The sequence below is a fragment of the Microcaecilia unicolor genome, unplaced genomic scaffold (genome assembly GCF_901765095.1).
Source record: "Microcaecilia unicolor unplaced genomic scaffold, aMicUni1.1, whole genome shotgun sequence".
Lineage (NCBI taxonomy): Eukaryota > Metazoa > Chordata > Amphibia > Gymnophiona > Siphonopidae > Microcaecilia > Microcaecilia unicolor.
The window spans coordinates 163,100-177,437 of NW_021963145.1; the positions used below are offsets into that span (position 1 = coordinate 163,100).

The 14,338-nt window shown below is 43.6% G+C and overlaps 1 protein-coding gene across 1 annotated transcript in view; it reads right to left on the reverse strand.

Annotated features, from left to right (window-relative positions):
• Positions 1-13,901, reverse strand: part of LOC115459006 (polyamine deacetylase HDAC10-like) — a gene marked incomplete at its 5' end in the record, with an annotated part of 43,020 nt that extends 29,119 nt beyond the window's left edge. The window contains 3 exon segments of the mRNA XM_030188869.1: positions 4,170-4,276; positions 12,085-12,174; positions 13,842-13,901. Coding sequence (XP_030044729.1) covers positions 4,170-4,276; positions 12,085-12,174; positions 13,842-13,901 — 257 coding nt within the window.
• Positions 13,902-14,338: the final 437 nt, after the last annotated feature.

Below are 14,338 nucleotides of genomic sequence, written 5' to 3' on the forward strand. Positions count from 1 at the left end.
CCAGGAACTTGTCCAAACCTCTTTTAAACCCAGATACGCTAACCGGCATTACCACATCCTCTGGGAATGAGTTCCAGAGCTTAACTATTCTTTGAGTGAAAAAATATTTCCCCCTATTTGTTTTAAAAGTATTTCCATGTAATTTCATTGAGTGTCCCCTGGTCTTGGTACTTTATGAAAAAGTGAAAAATCGATTCACTTTTACCCATTCTGCTCCACTCAGGATTTTGTAGCCCTCAATAATAGCCATCTTTTTTTCAAGCTGAACAGCCCTAACCTCTTTAGCCTTTCCTCATATGGGAGGAGTTCCATCCCGTTATCATTTTGGTCACTCTTCTTCAAACATTTTCTAATTCCACTATATCTTTTTTGAGATACGGCAAACAGAATTGTATGCAATACTCAAGGTGAGATCGCATCATGGAGCAATACAGAGGCATTATAATATTCTTAGTCTTATTTTGAATCCCTTTCCTAATAGTTCCTAGCATCCTTTTGTTTTTTTGGCCACCACCGCACACTGGGCAGAAGATTTTGGCATATTGTCTACAATGACACCTAGATCTTTTTCTTGAGTGCTGACTCCTAAGGTGGACCCTAGCATCAGGTAACTATGATTCAGGTTGTTCTTCCCAATGTGCATCACTTTGCATTTATCCACATAAAATTTCATCTGCCAACTGGATGCCCAGTCTTCCAGTTTCCTAAGGCCTTCCTGCAATTTTTCACAATCCGCATGTGTTTTAACAACCTTGAATAGTTTTGTGTCATCTGCGAATTTAATCACCTCACTCGTCATTCTGATATCCAAATAATTTATAAATATGTCAAATAGAACCGGTTTCTGTACAGATCCCTGTTTCACTCCACTATTCACCCTCTTCCATTGAGAAAAATGGCCATTTAACCCAACCCTCTGTTTTCTATCCAATAACCAATTTGTAATCTACAGGACATTGCCTCCTATCCCATGACTTTTTACCTTTTCTCAGGAGTCACTCATCAGGATCTTTGTCAAAAGTTTTCTGAAAATCTAGATACACTACATCAACTGGCTCACCTTTATTCAAATTAATAGGATTTGTGGTGAGCTCACAATTATCTGAATTTATGCAGAAAGCTAACTTGTTTCATAACTCTTAGCATGGTTTTAGAGTATATCATAGTACTGAGACATTGTTATTGTCATTGATCAATGAGGTAAACACAGCTCTACCAGCCAATGTCTTCTGAGACAGCATCAACTCTTCTTTCAGTTACTGCTCTTCTGTCAGATGGACAGCTGTTGGGGGGCAGGGGGACCACCACCATCAGGTATACCACCTGAAGGACTAATTATACCACAGTTTCAGCAGCCCTTTTCCACAGAAATGTGCTGGTCCTATCCCCTAACTTCTGATAAACTAGTCAACCAGTTCAGAAGTTTAAAGTAAAATCCAAACCAGGAGCTGTATAGCAACCTTCTACCACCTGTTGGAGATAGAAGAATACTGAAATGCACAGGGTTCTAGTAAGGCACAGCACAGAACAATGCTGTACTCTCCATCTCCACTTGCTGGACTTGTCTTGTTTTGGTTTTTAAAGTATTACGTTTTGGTTTTTAAAGTTTTGAATGGTCGTGTTTCCCTGACACTCAGTTCCACTCTAAGATGCTATCAACCTTTATGCTCTCTTCCCAAAAACAGCTGCTTGAAGTTCCATCGTTTCAGCAGATTCATTTGGAAGAGTATAGATCTTGTATTTTTCATAAGGGCCAAGGGCACTAAGTTGTGGAACGCTCTACCTGTTGAGCTTCGCTCTGTGCAGACTACTGCTCAGTTCAAGAAAGAACTAAAAACCCATATGTGTCCAAGCATATGGGTTATTAGATTAATGGTATTGTTTTTTTTTGGTAATGAATGACTCTCTACTAATCTTGAGTGATTTACTTTATGTTGTTTGATTTGTATTGTTATATTTTATTTTATTGTATGTACCTTTATTCCCCACTTAGAATATTTCAGATAAAGCGGGTTAGAAATCAAGTTTTATTATTATTATTATGAGAAGAAAACAAATAATGATGTGCATTTTCCTGTATTTCAACATTCTTTCTTTTGTTTGTGAGAAAATGTTATGTTTTATAGTCTATGATGATGATTTATCTATCTTCCACACAATTGGTCTAATCCAGGATTCAGGAGAAAGCACACCTTTCTAGCTAAAAATACCCCATATGCACTAATGTACATATACCAAGCTAGAAACCAGGATGGGATGCCCTAATGAAGAAACAACTTCCCAAATGAAAAATTACCAGGCATGCTTAAAAATACAGTGGGGGAAATAAGTATTTGATCCCTTGCTGATTTTGTAAGTTTGCCCACTGACAAAGACATGAGCAGCCCATAATTGAAGGGTAGGTTATTGGTAACAGTGAGAGATAGCACATCACAAATTAAATCCGGAAAATCACATTGTGGAAAGTATATGAATTTATTTGCATTCTGCAGAGGGAAATAAGTATTTGATCCCCCACCAACCAGTAAGAGATCTGGCCCCTACAGACCAGGTAGATGCTCCAAATCAACTCGTTACCTGCATGACAGACAGCTGTCGGCAATGGTCACCTGTATGAAAGACACCTGTCCACAGACTCAGTGAATCAGTCAGACTCTAACCTCTACAAAATGGCCAAGAGCAAGGAGCTGTCTAAGGATGTCAGGGACAAGATCATACACCTGCACAAGGCTGGAATGGGCTACAAAACCATCAGTAAGACGCTGGGCGAGAAGGAGACAACTGTTGGTGCCATAGTAAGAAAATGGAAGAAGTACAAAATGACTGTCAATCGACAAAGATCTGGGGCTCCACGCAAAATCTCACCTCGTGGGGTATCCTTGATCATGAGGAAGGTTAGAAATCAGCCTACAACTACAAGGGGGGAACTTGTCAATGATCTCAAGGCAGCTGGGACCACTGTCACCACGAAAACCATTGGTAACACATTACGACATAACGGATTGCAATCCTGCAGTGCCCGCAAGGTCCCCCTCCTCCGGAAGGCACATGTGACGGCCCGTCTGAAGTTTGCCAGTGAACACCTGGATGATGCCGAGAGTGATTGGGAGAAGGTGCTGTGGTCAGATGAGACAAAAATTGAGCTCTTTGGCATGAACTCAACTCGCCGTGTTTGGAGGAAGAGAAATGCTGCCTATGACCCAAAGAACACCGTCCCCACTGTCAAGCATGGAGGTGGAAATGTTATGTTTTGGGGGTGTTTCTCTGCTAAGGGCACAGGACTACTTCACCGCATCAATGGGAGAATGGATGGGGCCATGTACCGTACAATTCTGAGTGACAACCTCCTTCCCTCCGCCAGGGCCTTAAAAATGGGTCGTGGCTGGGTCTTCCAGCACGACAATGACCCAAAACATACAGCCAAGGCAACAAAGGAGTGGCTCAGGAAGAAGCACATTAGGGTCATGGAGTGGCCTAGCCAGTCACCAGACCTTAATCCCATTGAAAACTTATGGAGGGAGCTGAAGCTGCGAGTTGCCAAGCGACAGCCCAGAACTCTTAATGATTTAGAGATGATCTGCAAAGAGGAGTGGACCAAAATTCCTCCTGACATGTGTGCAAACCTCATCATCAACTACAGAAGACGTCTGACCGCTGTGCTTGCCAACAAGGGTTTTGCCACCAAGTATTAGGTCTTGTTTGCCAGAGGGATTAAATACTTATTTCCCTCTGCAGAATGCAAATAAATTCATATACTTTCCACAATGTGATTTTCCGGATTTAATTTGTGATGTGCTATCTCTCACTGTTACCAATAACCTACCCTTCAATTATGGGCTGCTCATGTCTTTGTCAGTGGGCAAACTTACAAAATCAGCAAGGGATCAAATACTTATTTCCCCCACTGTATATCATATAAAATAATTGTTCCTGCAAGTCATTGACCTTATTTATATTGTTGAATGCCCCCTAGATCTTATATTGGCAAAGAAATACATATAGTTACCATCAATCTAGGTGGTGGAGGGGGGATGATGCCTTATTTACAGCAGGCTCGTTCCCTTCTTTCACCATGTGCTGGAGCATTAGCCAGCTGTTGCCCAAACAGATATAGCAGAGGTACAGCACACTACTTATTGCTCATGCTATTTTTTTTTTTAAATGCTTACCTCAAACAAGGTGTCATTTCTCCATACAGCTGAGGCACCGGGTCACTAAGTAGAGTTTTCAAGGTCATGCACACAGATTCCGACAGTGACCTCAGGTGGTATCCACCCTAATATCAAGATAGCATTTTTAGTCGAAATGCTAATAACTTGCATTCCAATAGACTACATCTGTAATGTTATACCATGAATTTTTGCATTTATCAAAAGAGTATCTTTTCCACATGTAGTGTTCCTTCCTAGGGAAGGACTTTTAGTTTTTAAATCCAGCAGGAAAGAACTGGTCTGGTAAAAACTTGCCTATCATACTAATTGCAAATAGTACAACAATTTTTTAAATCTCTCTATTAATAAATACAATTTAGAGTATGGGTTGAGGACGGTTTGGTTTGTTGCAATGGGTTAAGGGGTATAATAGAACTGGACAGCTGGAGGTATGACAAGAAGAGCATGATTGCAAGCTGTGGGCTGGATTGGGGACTGGGAGACTGGGGTACTGGGGATGCTCACTGGGACATTCCTTCTGGAATTCAGATATTGATTGTGCATACAGTGATATTTGTTGTAACTTAATGTAATGGTGAAAGTGGTTACATGGAATGTAGGGGGGATAAATTTCCCAAGAAAGAGGTCCAAGATACTGCAGCATTTGCATAGACATGGGGTGGACATTGCTTTACTTCAGGAGACTCATCTTAATAACTTGGAACATGCTAAGCTTCAAACCTGGTGGGTTGGGCAGTGTGTGGCGGCCCCGGCCCAGAAGAAGAAAGGCGGGGTTGCTATTCTGGTTAAAAAAGGAATGGCAGGTACAGTCAAACCATTGGCAGTGGACCCGCAGGGCAGGTATCTGCTGGTGGAGGTGGTCGGAAAGTGCTTATATGCAATATATACGCCCCTAATCAGTATGAAAAACAATTTTATCAAAAGTTGTCTAATCTCCTGATAAGATTTCAGCATATAGAGCTGATAGTGGGAAGCGATTTTAATGCAGTTTGGGATCCCTTTTTGGATTGATCGCTCCCCAGGCAATCTTCGCCCTACCATCTTAATGCAGGTCTGCTTCACTTGAGCCAGCTGTTAGACTTAGTGGATGTTTGGCGGGTATTACACCCCTTGGACAGGGATTATACACACTGCTCAAGAGTGCATTTGACCCAGTCGCGAATAGATTATCTGTTGATCTCGAGGAGATTGTTTGGTGAAGTCTCTAAGGTAGAAATTGGACCATACGTTACTTCGGATCATGCCTGGGTGTAGATGGACTGGAGGGCTAACACTAGAGATACGGGCCTTAGGCGTTGGATGTTTCCTTTGGACTTATATAAGGATGTAATACTTAGAGAAAAACTAATAGACGCCTGGAAAAGTTATGCACTGCAGAATGCAGAACATGAGGAAGACCCTATCCTGTTTTGGGAAGCAGCGAAAGCGGTGCTGCCGGGAGAAATTATTAGCTACTCACATCATGTTAAGAAAGTTAGGGATAGAGACATTTTGAGACTGAGCTCACAGTTGTGCCGGGCACGGAAGCAATTTGGCTTCACACAGTGGGGAGACTCATAAACAATGGATGATAGAATTGCAGACGTCTTTAAATGGAGCTTTTACATAGCCGGGCATTGAAGTCCCAATTATACTATCGTTACCAGTTACATCGCTATGGTAATGAGGCAGGAGGTTTAATGGCAAAGCTTATTCGCCCTAAAGGGGACGAGCGCAGAGTTCTTACATTTAATGATGGTAAAGAAGGTCGATTAAGGTCAGATGAAGAGATCTGCAAGGCTTTTAGGAATTATTATTGTACTCTTTACTGTGCCCGGCAGGAAGAAGGCCTTCCCAGCCAGATGTACTTGGGGAATTTAAACTTACCTTCTCTCACGCAGTCGGCTGTTGCATGCCTTAACGCCCCAATTCAGGAAGAAGAGGTGGCACTGGTTATAGCAAGGAGCCCCTTACAAAAAACCCCAGGTCCTGACGGCCTTCAAGTGGAATTTTTTAAGTTAATGGGTGCAGAAATAGTAACCCCGATCACGAGGTGTTTGAACAAAATTGTGGACTTAGAGCGAATGCCACCTACTCTTGCGTCTGCGCAAATCATAGTTTTACCTAAACTCGGGAAAGACCCGGTGGAATTGGCTTCCTATTGGCCATATCCTTGTTAAATTATGAAGCGAAGGTGTTCGCTAAGATAATGGCTAACAGAATGGGGCGTTATTTACCTGGTTTAGTGCATGAATCCCAAGTTGGCTTTGTAGGTGGTAGATCAGTGGCAAATAATTAGAGACAAATTTTGACATCTTTAGAATTTGGTCGATAGCGGCAGCTGCAGTCATTACTGATCAGCTTTGACGCGGAAAAGGCCTTTGACTGGGTGCACTGGGATTTTCTTTTTGCCACACTGGAAGCATACGGGTTTGCAGAGCGGTTTGTGTCAGCGGTGAAAGCATTGTACTCTAATCCTAAAGCCAAGATTTGGGTTAATGGACTGGAATCTGAAAGCTTTCTGATACAGAAAGGAACAAGGCAGGGGGATGTCCTTTGTTGCCACTTCTTTTTGTGGTGACTTTGGACTCTCTTGTGTGGGATATCATGGAAAATCCCCTGATTCGGGGTGTTCAATTAGGCCATTGTTGTTTCAAAATTGCGGCCTATGCAGATGACCTTTTGGTACATCTCACAAGCCCGCAGGCCTCCCTTCAGGAATTATTACAGACTTTCAGGGAGTATGGAGATTATGCGGGTTTCCGGTTGAACTTGGTGAAATCGGAGGCGTTGGCTTCGTCCACACGATTGCGAGCAGATTGGGGACGAGACATTCCCTTGCGGTGGGCGGATAATTCTTTTAAATATCTAGGTATTTGGCTGGCTATGGATGTGATGGCATTGTATACACTCAATATCTCTGTGCTGCTTGATACCACTAAGAAGAGCCTGAATGGATGGATGACCCTTCCTTTGTCGCTGGTGGGTAGGATCAATTTGATAAGGATGGTTCTATTTCCCAGGTGGCTATATGTCCTACAAACATTGCCTTTGAGAGTTAGACAACCGATTTAAAAGACTTAACAGGATGCTTAGGTCGTTTTTGTTGGGCTGGCAAAAAAACAAAGTTTAGGCAGGCTCTGCTGCTGGGTAGTGGGAATCAGGGAGGAGTAGGGTTTCCTAATTTGCAAGTGGACAAACCCAAGGCTTTTCGCCCCATGTCTAGGCAGGCCAGTGTTTTGTGTCGTAAATTGAGTTTAGTAGCCCGGAAAACGGTATTGCAGTACTGGACATCAACGGATCCTCCGCTTTTTGGCATTGGAGAAATCAGATACACCTTTTGGTAACGTGGGAGGCAAGCATGCATATTTTCAAAGCACTTAGCCTTCCAAAGTTCCATAGAAGCCTATGGAACTTTGGAAGGCTAAGTGCTTTGAAAATATGCCTAAAGGTCAGCAAGGGGCTCCCCGGGATGCAAGAAGAAATTTTCAGATTAGGGACCCTTATTTGCAATCTCTCAGTCCTCGGAGTCACAGCTTAATAGTGAACAAAGTATAGAGTTAAGATCTTCATGTGCAAAAAGTTGTTGTCCAGTTTGGTTTGTAGCATTCGCTATAGATGATTGGGACATTAGGGGAGGAGGGGGGGTTATGAGTATTTGGGAGGCCCCTTTAGTGGTCAGAGGTTTGTAAGGGGTGAGGAGGTGGGGGTATCTCTCGGGGTAGGGAAGGGATGTTAAACCTGCTGAAGCGAGACATTTGGGTTGAGGTACTGTTAATGGTACGTGTTGGGTGTAGAGTGGTGTAATCATATGTTAGCATTTACGTTGGGAAATAACCAATAAAGTTACATCTAGTAATAGGATTTATGTAATATTAAAGTTTTATTAGCATGACATTTGCAGCTCGCCTGCTGTTGCAGGAATGGGTTTATAGAAAAGGGTGGGGGGGGATGAAAGGATAAAAGTTTGATGACGGTTTATACTATTCGAGCTTCACTAGACACGGTTTAATTTCGACTGTTGTGTATTCACTGATGCAATTGTTACCTTCGTACTGTCTTCAATAAAAAAATGTTGAAACATAAATACAATTTAGACAGCATCCATAAGTCCTTAAATAAACACAGTAGTCAGTGTTGCTACAGCAGAGCAAATTTGCACCAGGAATAATGCAAGGTTACTCACCTGTAGCAGGTGTTCTCTGAGGACAGCAGGCCAAGTATTTTCACAGCTGGGTAACATCACTCGACGAGCCCGGTGCAGACGCTGACTAGTAAGATTATATTAGAATTTTCTTACAGCGTCCCACTGTGCATGTACTGGTGCCTTCCCACCTGACACTTAAGCATAGGTTCTTCAGTCATTATACAAAAGCTTAAAAATACAACTCCATGGGGAGGTGGGAGGGTATGTGAGAATACTTGGCTGGCTGTCCTCAGAGAACACCTGCTACAAGTGAGTAACCTTGCTTTCTCAAGTTCAGGCAGACCATTCATTGTATTCTCACAAACGGGAATCCCTAGCTACCAGGCTCACTGAAAACAATGCTAGGACAATAGGAACTCGAAACGCTGAGGCATGAAACTCAATTAACCTGAAACCATTCATACTAGTTGTAAAGGTGCAGCCTGGAACTAAAGAAAACTGGGTCGAGGGGGGTGAAGCTGGATTCTACACACCAAACAAATTCTTCAGGACTACCTGCCCGAACTGGCTATCACGTCAGGTGTCCTGCTCCAAGCAGCAATGAGATGTGAATGTGTGAACAGATGACCACATCATAGATTTGCAAATCTCCTCTATGGAGGCTGACCTCAAGTAGGCTACTAGCCATAGCTCTGACACCATGAGCCTCGACATGACCCTCTAGAGTCAGCCCAACCTAGGCATAAGTAAAGGATATGCAATCTGTTAACCAATTAGAAAGTGTGTGTTTGCCGATGGCTACCCCCATAGGCTAAGGCTTGCTTGCAATCTAAGGTAAGCAGTGCACCCTCACCAGGATAGGCATAAGGTATTGAGAAAAATGTTGACAGAATGACTGACTAGTTAAAATGGAACACCAACACTACCTTAGTAAGGAACTTAGGGTGCATGTGGCAAACTACTGTGGTGAAATTCAGTATAAGGTCATCAGCTACTAGGGCTTGAAGTGCAATGACCCTGAGAGCTAAAGTGACCACCACCAAACACAACTTTCCAAGTCAAAAAATTTCAAGTGGCTCAAAAGGAGCTTTAATCAGCTGGGTGAAGACAAGGTTGAGATCCTAAGATAGTTGAAGTTTGATAGGAGGCTTGGTCAATAGCAAACCTCTCATGAAGCGAACAACTAGAGGCTGTACAGAGATGGGCTTACCTCTCACATGACTGTAAGCACTAATTGCACTTAGATGAACCCTTACAGAGTTGGTTTTCAAACCAGACTCGGAGAGGTGTAGGAGGTATTCAAGCATTTTTTTTCTGTAGGGCAAGTAAGAGAGTCTAGAACCTTGTCTTCACACCAACAGCAAACCTCCTCCATTTAAAAGAGTAACACCTCTTAGTGGAATCTTTCCTGGAAGCCAGTAAGATAAAGAACACATCCTCTGGCAAATCTAAGGATTCAGATTCTACGCTCTCCATTTCCAAGTTGTGAGGACCAGGGATTGAAGGCTGGGATGCAGAAGAGATCCTTTGTTCTGCATGTGAGGTTTGGAAAATACTCCAATTGCCACGCATCTTAGAGGACAACTCCAGAAGAGGAAACCAGATCTGTCTCAGCCAGTAAGGGGCGATTAGGATCATAGTCCTTTGGTCTTGCTCGAATTTCAGTAAAGTGTTCTCTGTGAGAGGTATTGATTGAGTCTGGAACAGAACTGGGGGACTTTGTTGTTGAGATGAGTGGCAAAAAGATCCACCAAGGGGGTGCCCCATTCTTGGAAGATCTTGCAGGCTACACCCATGTTGCGAGACTACTTGTGCAGTTACAAAACCCTGCTCAGTCTGTCTGTCAGGCAGTTGTCCTTTCTTGGTAGGTATGTGGTTCGGAGGACCATTCTGTGAAGGAGGGCCCACTTCCACATCCCCACTGCTTCCTGACACAAAGGGTAGCACCCCCAAACCCCACTGCTTTGTTCACATAGAACACTGCAACCTGGCTGTTGGTTTCAGTAAGAATAATTTGGTTCTGTAGCCAATGTCTGAAAGCCTTTAGAGTGTTCCAGAGGGCCCTCAGCTCAAGAAGGTTGATATGGAGATCTGTTTCCTGAGCAGACCAAGACCTTAGGTGTGAAGTTCATCTGCATGAACTCCCCATCCTAGGTTGGATGCCTCCATTGTTAGCACCTTCTGCAGGGTTGCCGAGAGACTGAGCCGGGCCAGGGGAAGGGCTGCTGCTTCTGTCCCTCCCCCCCACCCCCCCGCCACACTCCACATACCTTGGTTGACGGGGATCCCCAAGCCCCGCTAGAAGAAGTCTTCCTCCAGCGCTGTTCTTCACTCTGCCACATTGCCTGCCCTGCCCCTGCGGGTACTTTTCCCTCATATTGCGCATGCTCTATTTCATCAAAACCAAGCATGCATGACCTAAGGGGAAAAGCAGGAGGAAAGTTGTTTCTGCTGTTGGGGTCTGGGAACCCCCACCAGCCAAACCAGAGGCCCCGAAGCCCTTTGTCTGCTCCTCCCTAGCCTCCAATGGAGAGGGGGGCTGGCACCAGAGTTTTGTCTTTCCTGCTCCTGTCGGGATGCGATCACCTGTATCCCGTCAAGAGCAGGAGACAGAGAGAGACCCCGGTGCTGGGCTCCCCTTGGGAGGCTGGGCCCTGGGGAATCCTGCCCCCCCTTCTCGACAGCCCTGACCTTCTGAGAAGGTGGAATCTGGAATGGTAGTCCCACAGTCAAACTGGCCACCACAGAAGGGCATGTCAACTCTGGTGGAATCTGTTAGAAGTGGAAAAAACCCACACAGGAAGGCACTACAAATGACAGAGAAAATATGCACTGTGAGGAGAACGTGATGATGCGTCCTCCCTGCTCCGCTGAAAAATGAAGACTGAGGAATCTGCACTCATGCATTGGTTGGGAAGGCACCAGCGTATGCAGAGTGGACGCTGCTAGAAAGTTCTAACAATCTCGAAAGTCAGCGTCCGCAGCGGACTTTGTCAAATGATGCCACCCAGTTGTGAGTATACAATGACCTAATTGTCCTCAGAGAAAATGGGACTACATAGGTTATACAAGATATGTATGCTGCCCAATTAGAAAAAGTACAGTTGTAGAGGTTCACTTATACTTCCCTAACAAACAACCCACCTCCTGTGGTCTGAGGTTCTCAAGACCATCTCATGTCCCAGGCTTTGTGAAATAACAATGCCCAGATACATCAATTCTCAGGTACAAAACTTAAGACTGTGAGTCCACTAGGGACAGAGAAATGTACCTGCATATGTAAATTGCTTTGGTTGTACCACAGAAAAGTGATATTAATAAAAAATTTATTAAATGCAGCCGCCTCTACAATGGCTGGAAATTGCTACGGGACAAGAACAGAATGATAGTAAAAAGATATTCTCACAGTACAACAACTCTCTACCTATACCTGAAAAGAAGATGGGGGAAAAAAATGAACAACACGGGCAGCACTCAGAAAGAGGTATTTAATAAAACCCAATAGTTCTTATTTTTAAGCTCTTTGTATCACTTTTGCATTTAGAAAACCGTAGAATGCAAGTAATGCATGGACCAAAATCAAGTCCTTCACATTAAGAAACAGGGGTTAACAATCTGCTCTGCTTGGATGGACCCAATGTTCAGACAGCTTCTTTCCGAGTGTACAAAAGCCCCGTTAAAAACTGCCCCCAAATGAGAATATATCCTGTGCTTGGGTTACATCTCCTTTATGAAACAAAAACACATGTGAATAAATACTGATATATATATATTTTTTTTTCTTACCTCCAGAACAATGCACAATTTTCCTTCAGCTAACTGCATCAAAAAATGAGTAAGGTGAGAAAAGCAGTCAGGTGTGGCGTGCATCCGGCCCTGAAGTCAAACAATCATTTTTAATTACTATAGAAAAAGCCAGAGGTTTCACTTAAAAGTAGCATTTCAACTAAGCAGCTCAAACAGCAGTTGGGATGAACAAAATCTTGCAGGGAACATCCTGCTCTCATCTGAGTGCTGACAGTGGGTCCCAAACCTGGTCCTGGAGGCACCCCAGTCAGTCAGGTTTTCAGGATACCCACAATGATATTCATGTGAGAGATTTGAAATGCACTGCCTCCACTGAATGCAAATCTATCTCATGAATATTCACTGTGGATATCCTGAAAACCTGACTGGCTGGGGTGCTTCCAGGATCAGGTTTGGGAAACACTGATCTTGTAGAACAGTGCATAGTGCTCCAACATACAAAAGTGACACTTTTCTGTGCACTTATGCACCCAAGGCACATATAACTGCACAGTTCCCACCCACCAATTCCAATCTGGACAATTCCCACTACACTAGGAGGACAATTCCCATCCATAACCCCAAAATGTCAAACTCTCCCTCCCTTTTCTCTTCCAGATCATTTGGGGGGGGGGGGCCAGTGACCCCCTCACCCTCCCACATTATCTTTTACACATCCTTTCCCCTTCCAGACATGCAGTTCATTGGCTATTGCTCCATCTTAGCCAGGGGAGAAAGAGAGAGATAGATCTCTTTGCTGAGGCTTAGTCCTGATCTTCCCAGGTACTTTTTAGAAGTAACAAATGTTAAGTTACTTTATTGTTTGTTGATTGCACATTTTTTTGTCCACTGTTCAAGTTCTGACAATAACAATTTTCAGTTTGTTGATTTTGCCTGTCTGACTGATAAGAATCCTGGTGGTTTGTGTGTGTGGGTCTTGAGTGCTTTCTGGGAACTTTGGGACCCTGGGAGTGTGGTCTCCAGTACCTATAGATCACTGGAGATAATTTGAGAGCAGAGACTCAGACAGAGGCGGTTGTGACCCAGTTGGGTGGGAGGAGGGTGCTAGTGTAGAGCACAAGCAGCAGATGCAGGCGGACCTGAGCTGTGCTGGGAATAGACCCTCTAAGTGTCCATGGGGGTAACCCCAGGCAGGTGACTAGGCATTTCATGACAAACTTAATCCACAGGTTTGCATGCAAAGTTCAACCAGAACTGTACCAACCAGTTTGCACACTCGCAGAACTGCTATCTGTGTTTCTGGGTTCACAAACATTTTCTCCAATCTGTATACAAACTGGTGCCATTCAGTTCCTACAGAAAAAGCCAGACTTAGAAATCTAGGCTGTGCCCTCTGTTGTCAAGGCTTCCTCCAGGTTTTCTGCCTCCTGGCCGAGAACAAGGGCTTCCCCGGCAGAGATCTCTTAGGAACTAGGGCTGCTTGAAAAGTTCAACTTATGGCCGCCCAAGGGACAAAACAGTTTGTTTGATAATAATTAAAAATGTCTACACTGGGGATTTGGGACAGTGGGTGGGGTGGGTGGGTGTGGAGTGGGAATTAAGATTGTGTTACAAATTAGCTGGGCATAGCATAGAAAATGAATCATATGTTGTAATTGGAGCTCTTTATTGCATTGCTGTAACTCTGCAGTATAACTACTGTTCTGTTCCTTTATTGATGCCAATAAAAAAACATTTAAACATATCTGTGAACTAAAAAAACAAACAAGCATAGTACAAAGAATATTACAGCTTACCTCAGGGTCACCAATTCCAGAATCATATCCAGAGGAAACTAGGATAAGTTCTGGCTTAAACTATGATGAGGAAGGAAAAACAAGTCATCAGGCAACTGCAGAGCATCTGGCAAGGTCTGGCATTGTTTTAGGAACACAATAGGGAGCACCTAATCCAGAGTCTGCTGGTGCAATTCACAGATGATGATATGGACAACGGTCTTTAAGGCTTTTGGTTAGTAATTTCCTCCTACGTGAGGCTATTAAATGAATTTGTGTCGCTAATATATGCATGACATGACTCCATGGGCTTATCTGTTTGAAGTTAAACCTATGTTTACTAAGGTTTTAACGCATGTAAATGGTTTACATGCGTTAAACACTAATTGCCCATAGAAATATATAGGTGCTTAGCGTTTAACACCTTAAATTTAAGGGCGCATTAGAAACGCTAATGCACCTTAGTAAACGTACTATAAGACTGGTATTTTGGCAGGCCTAACTTTACATACAAATTT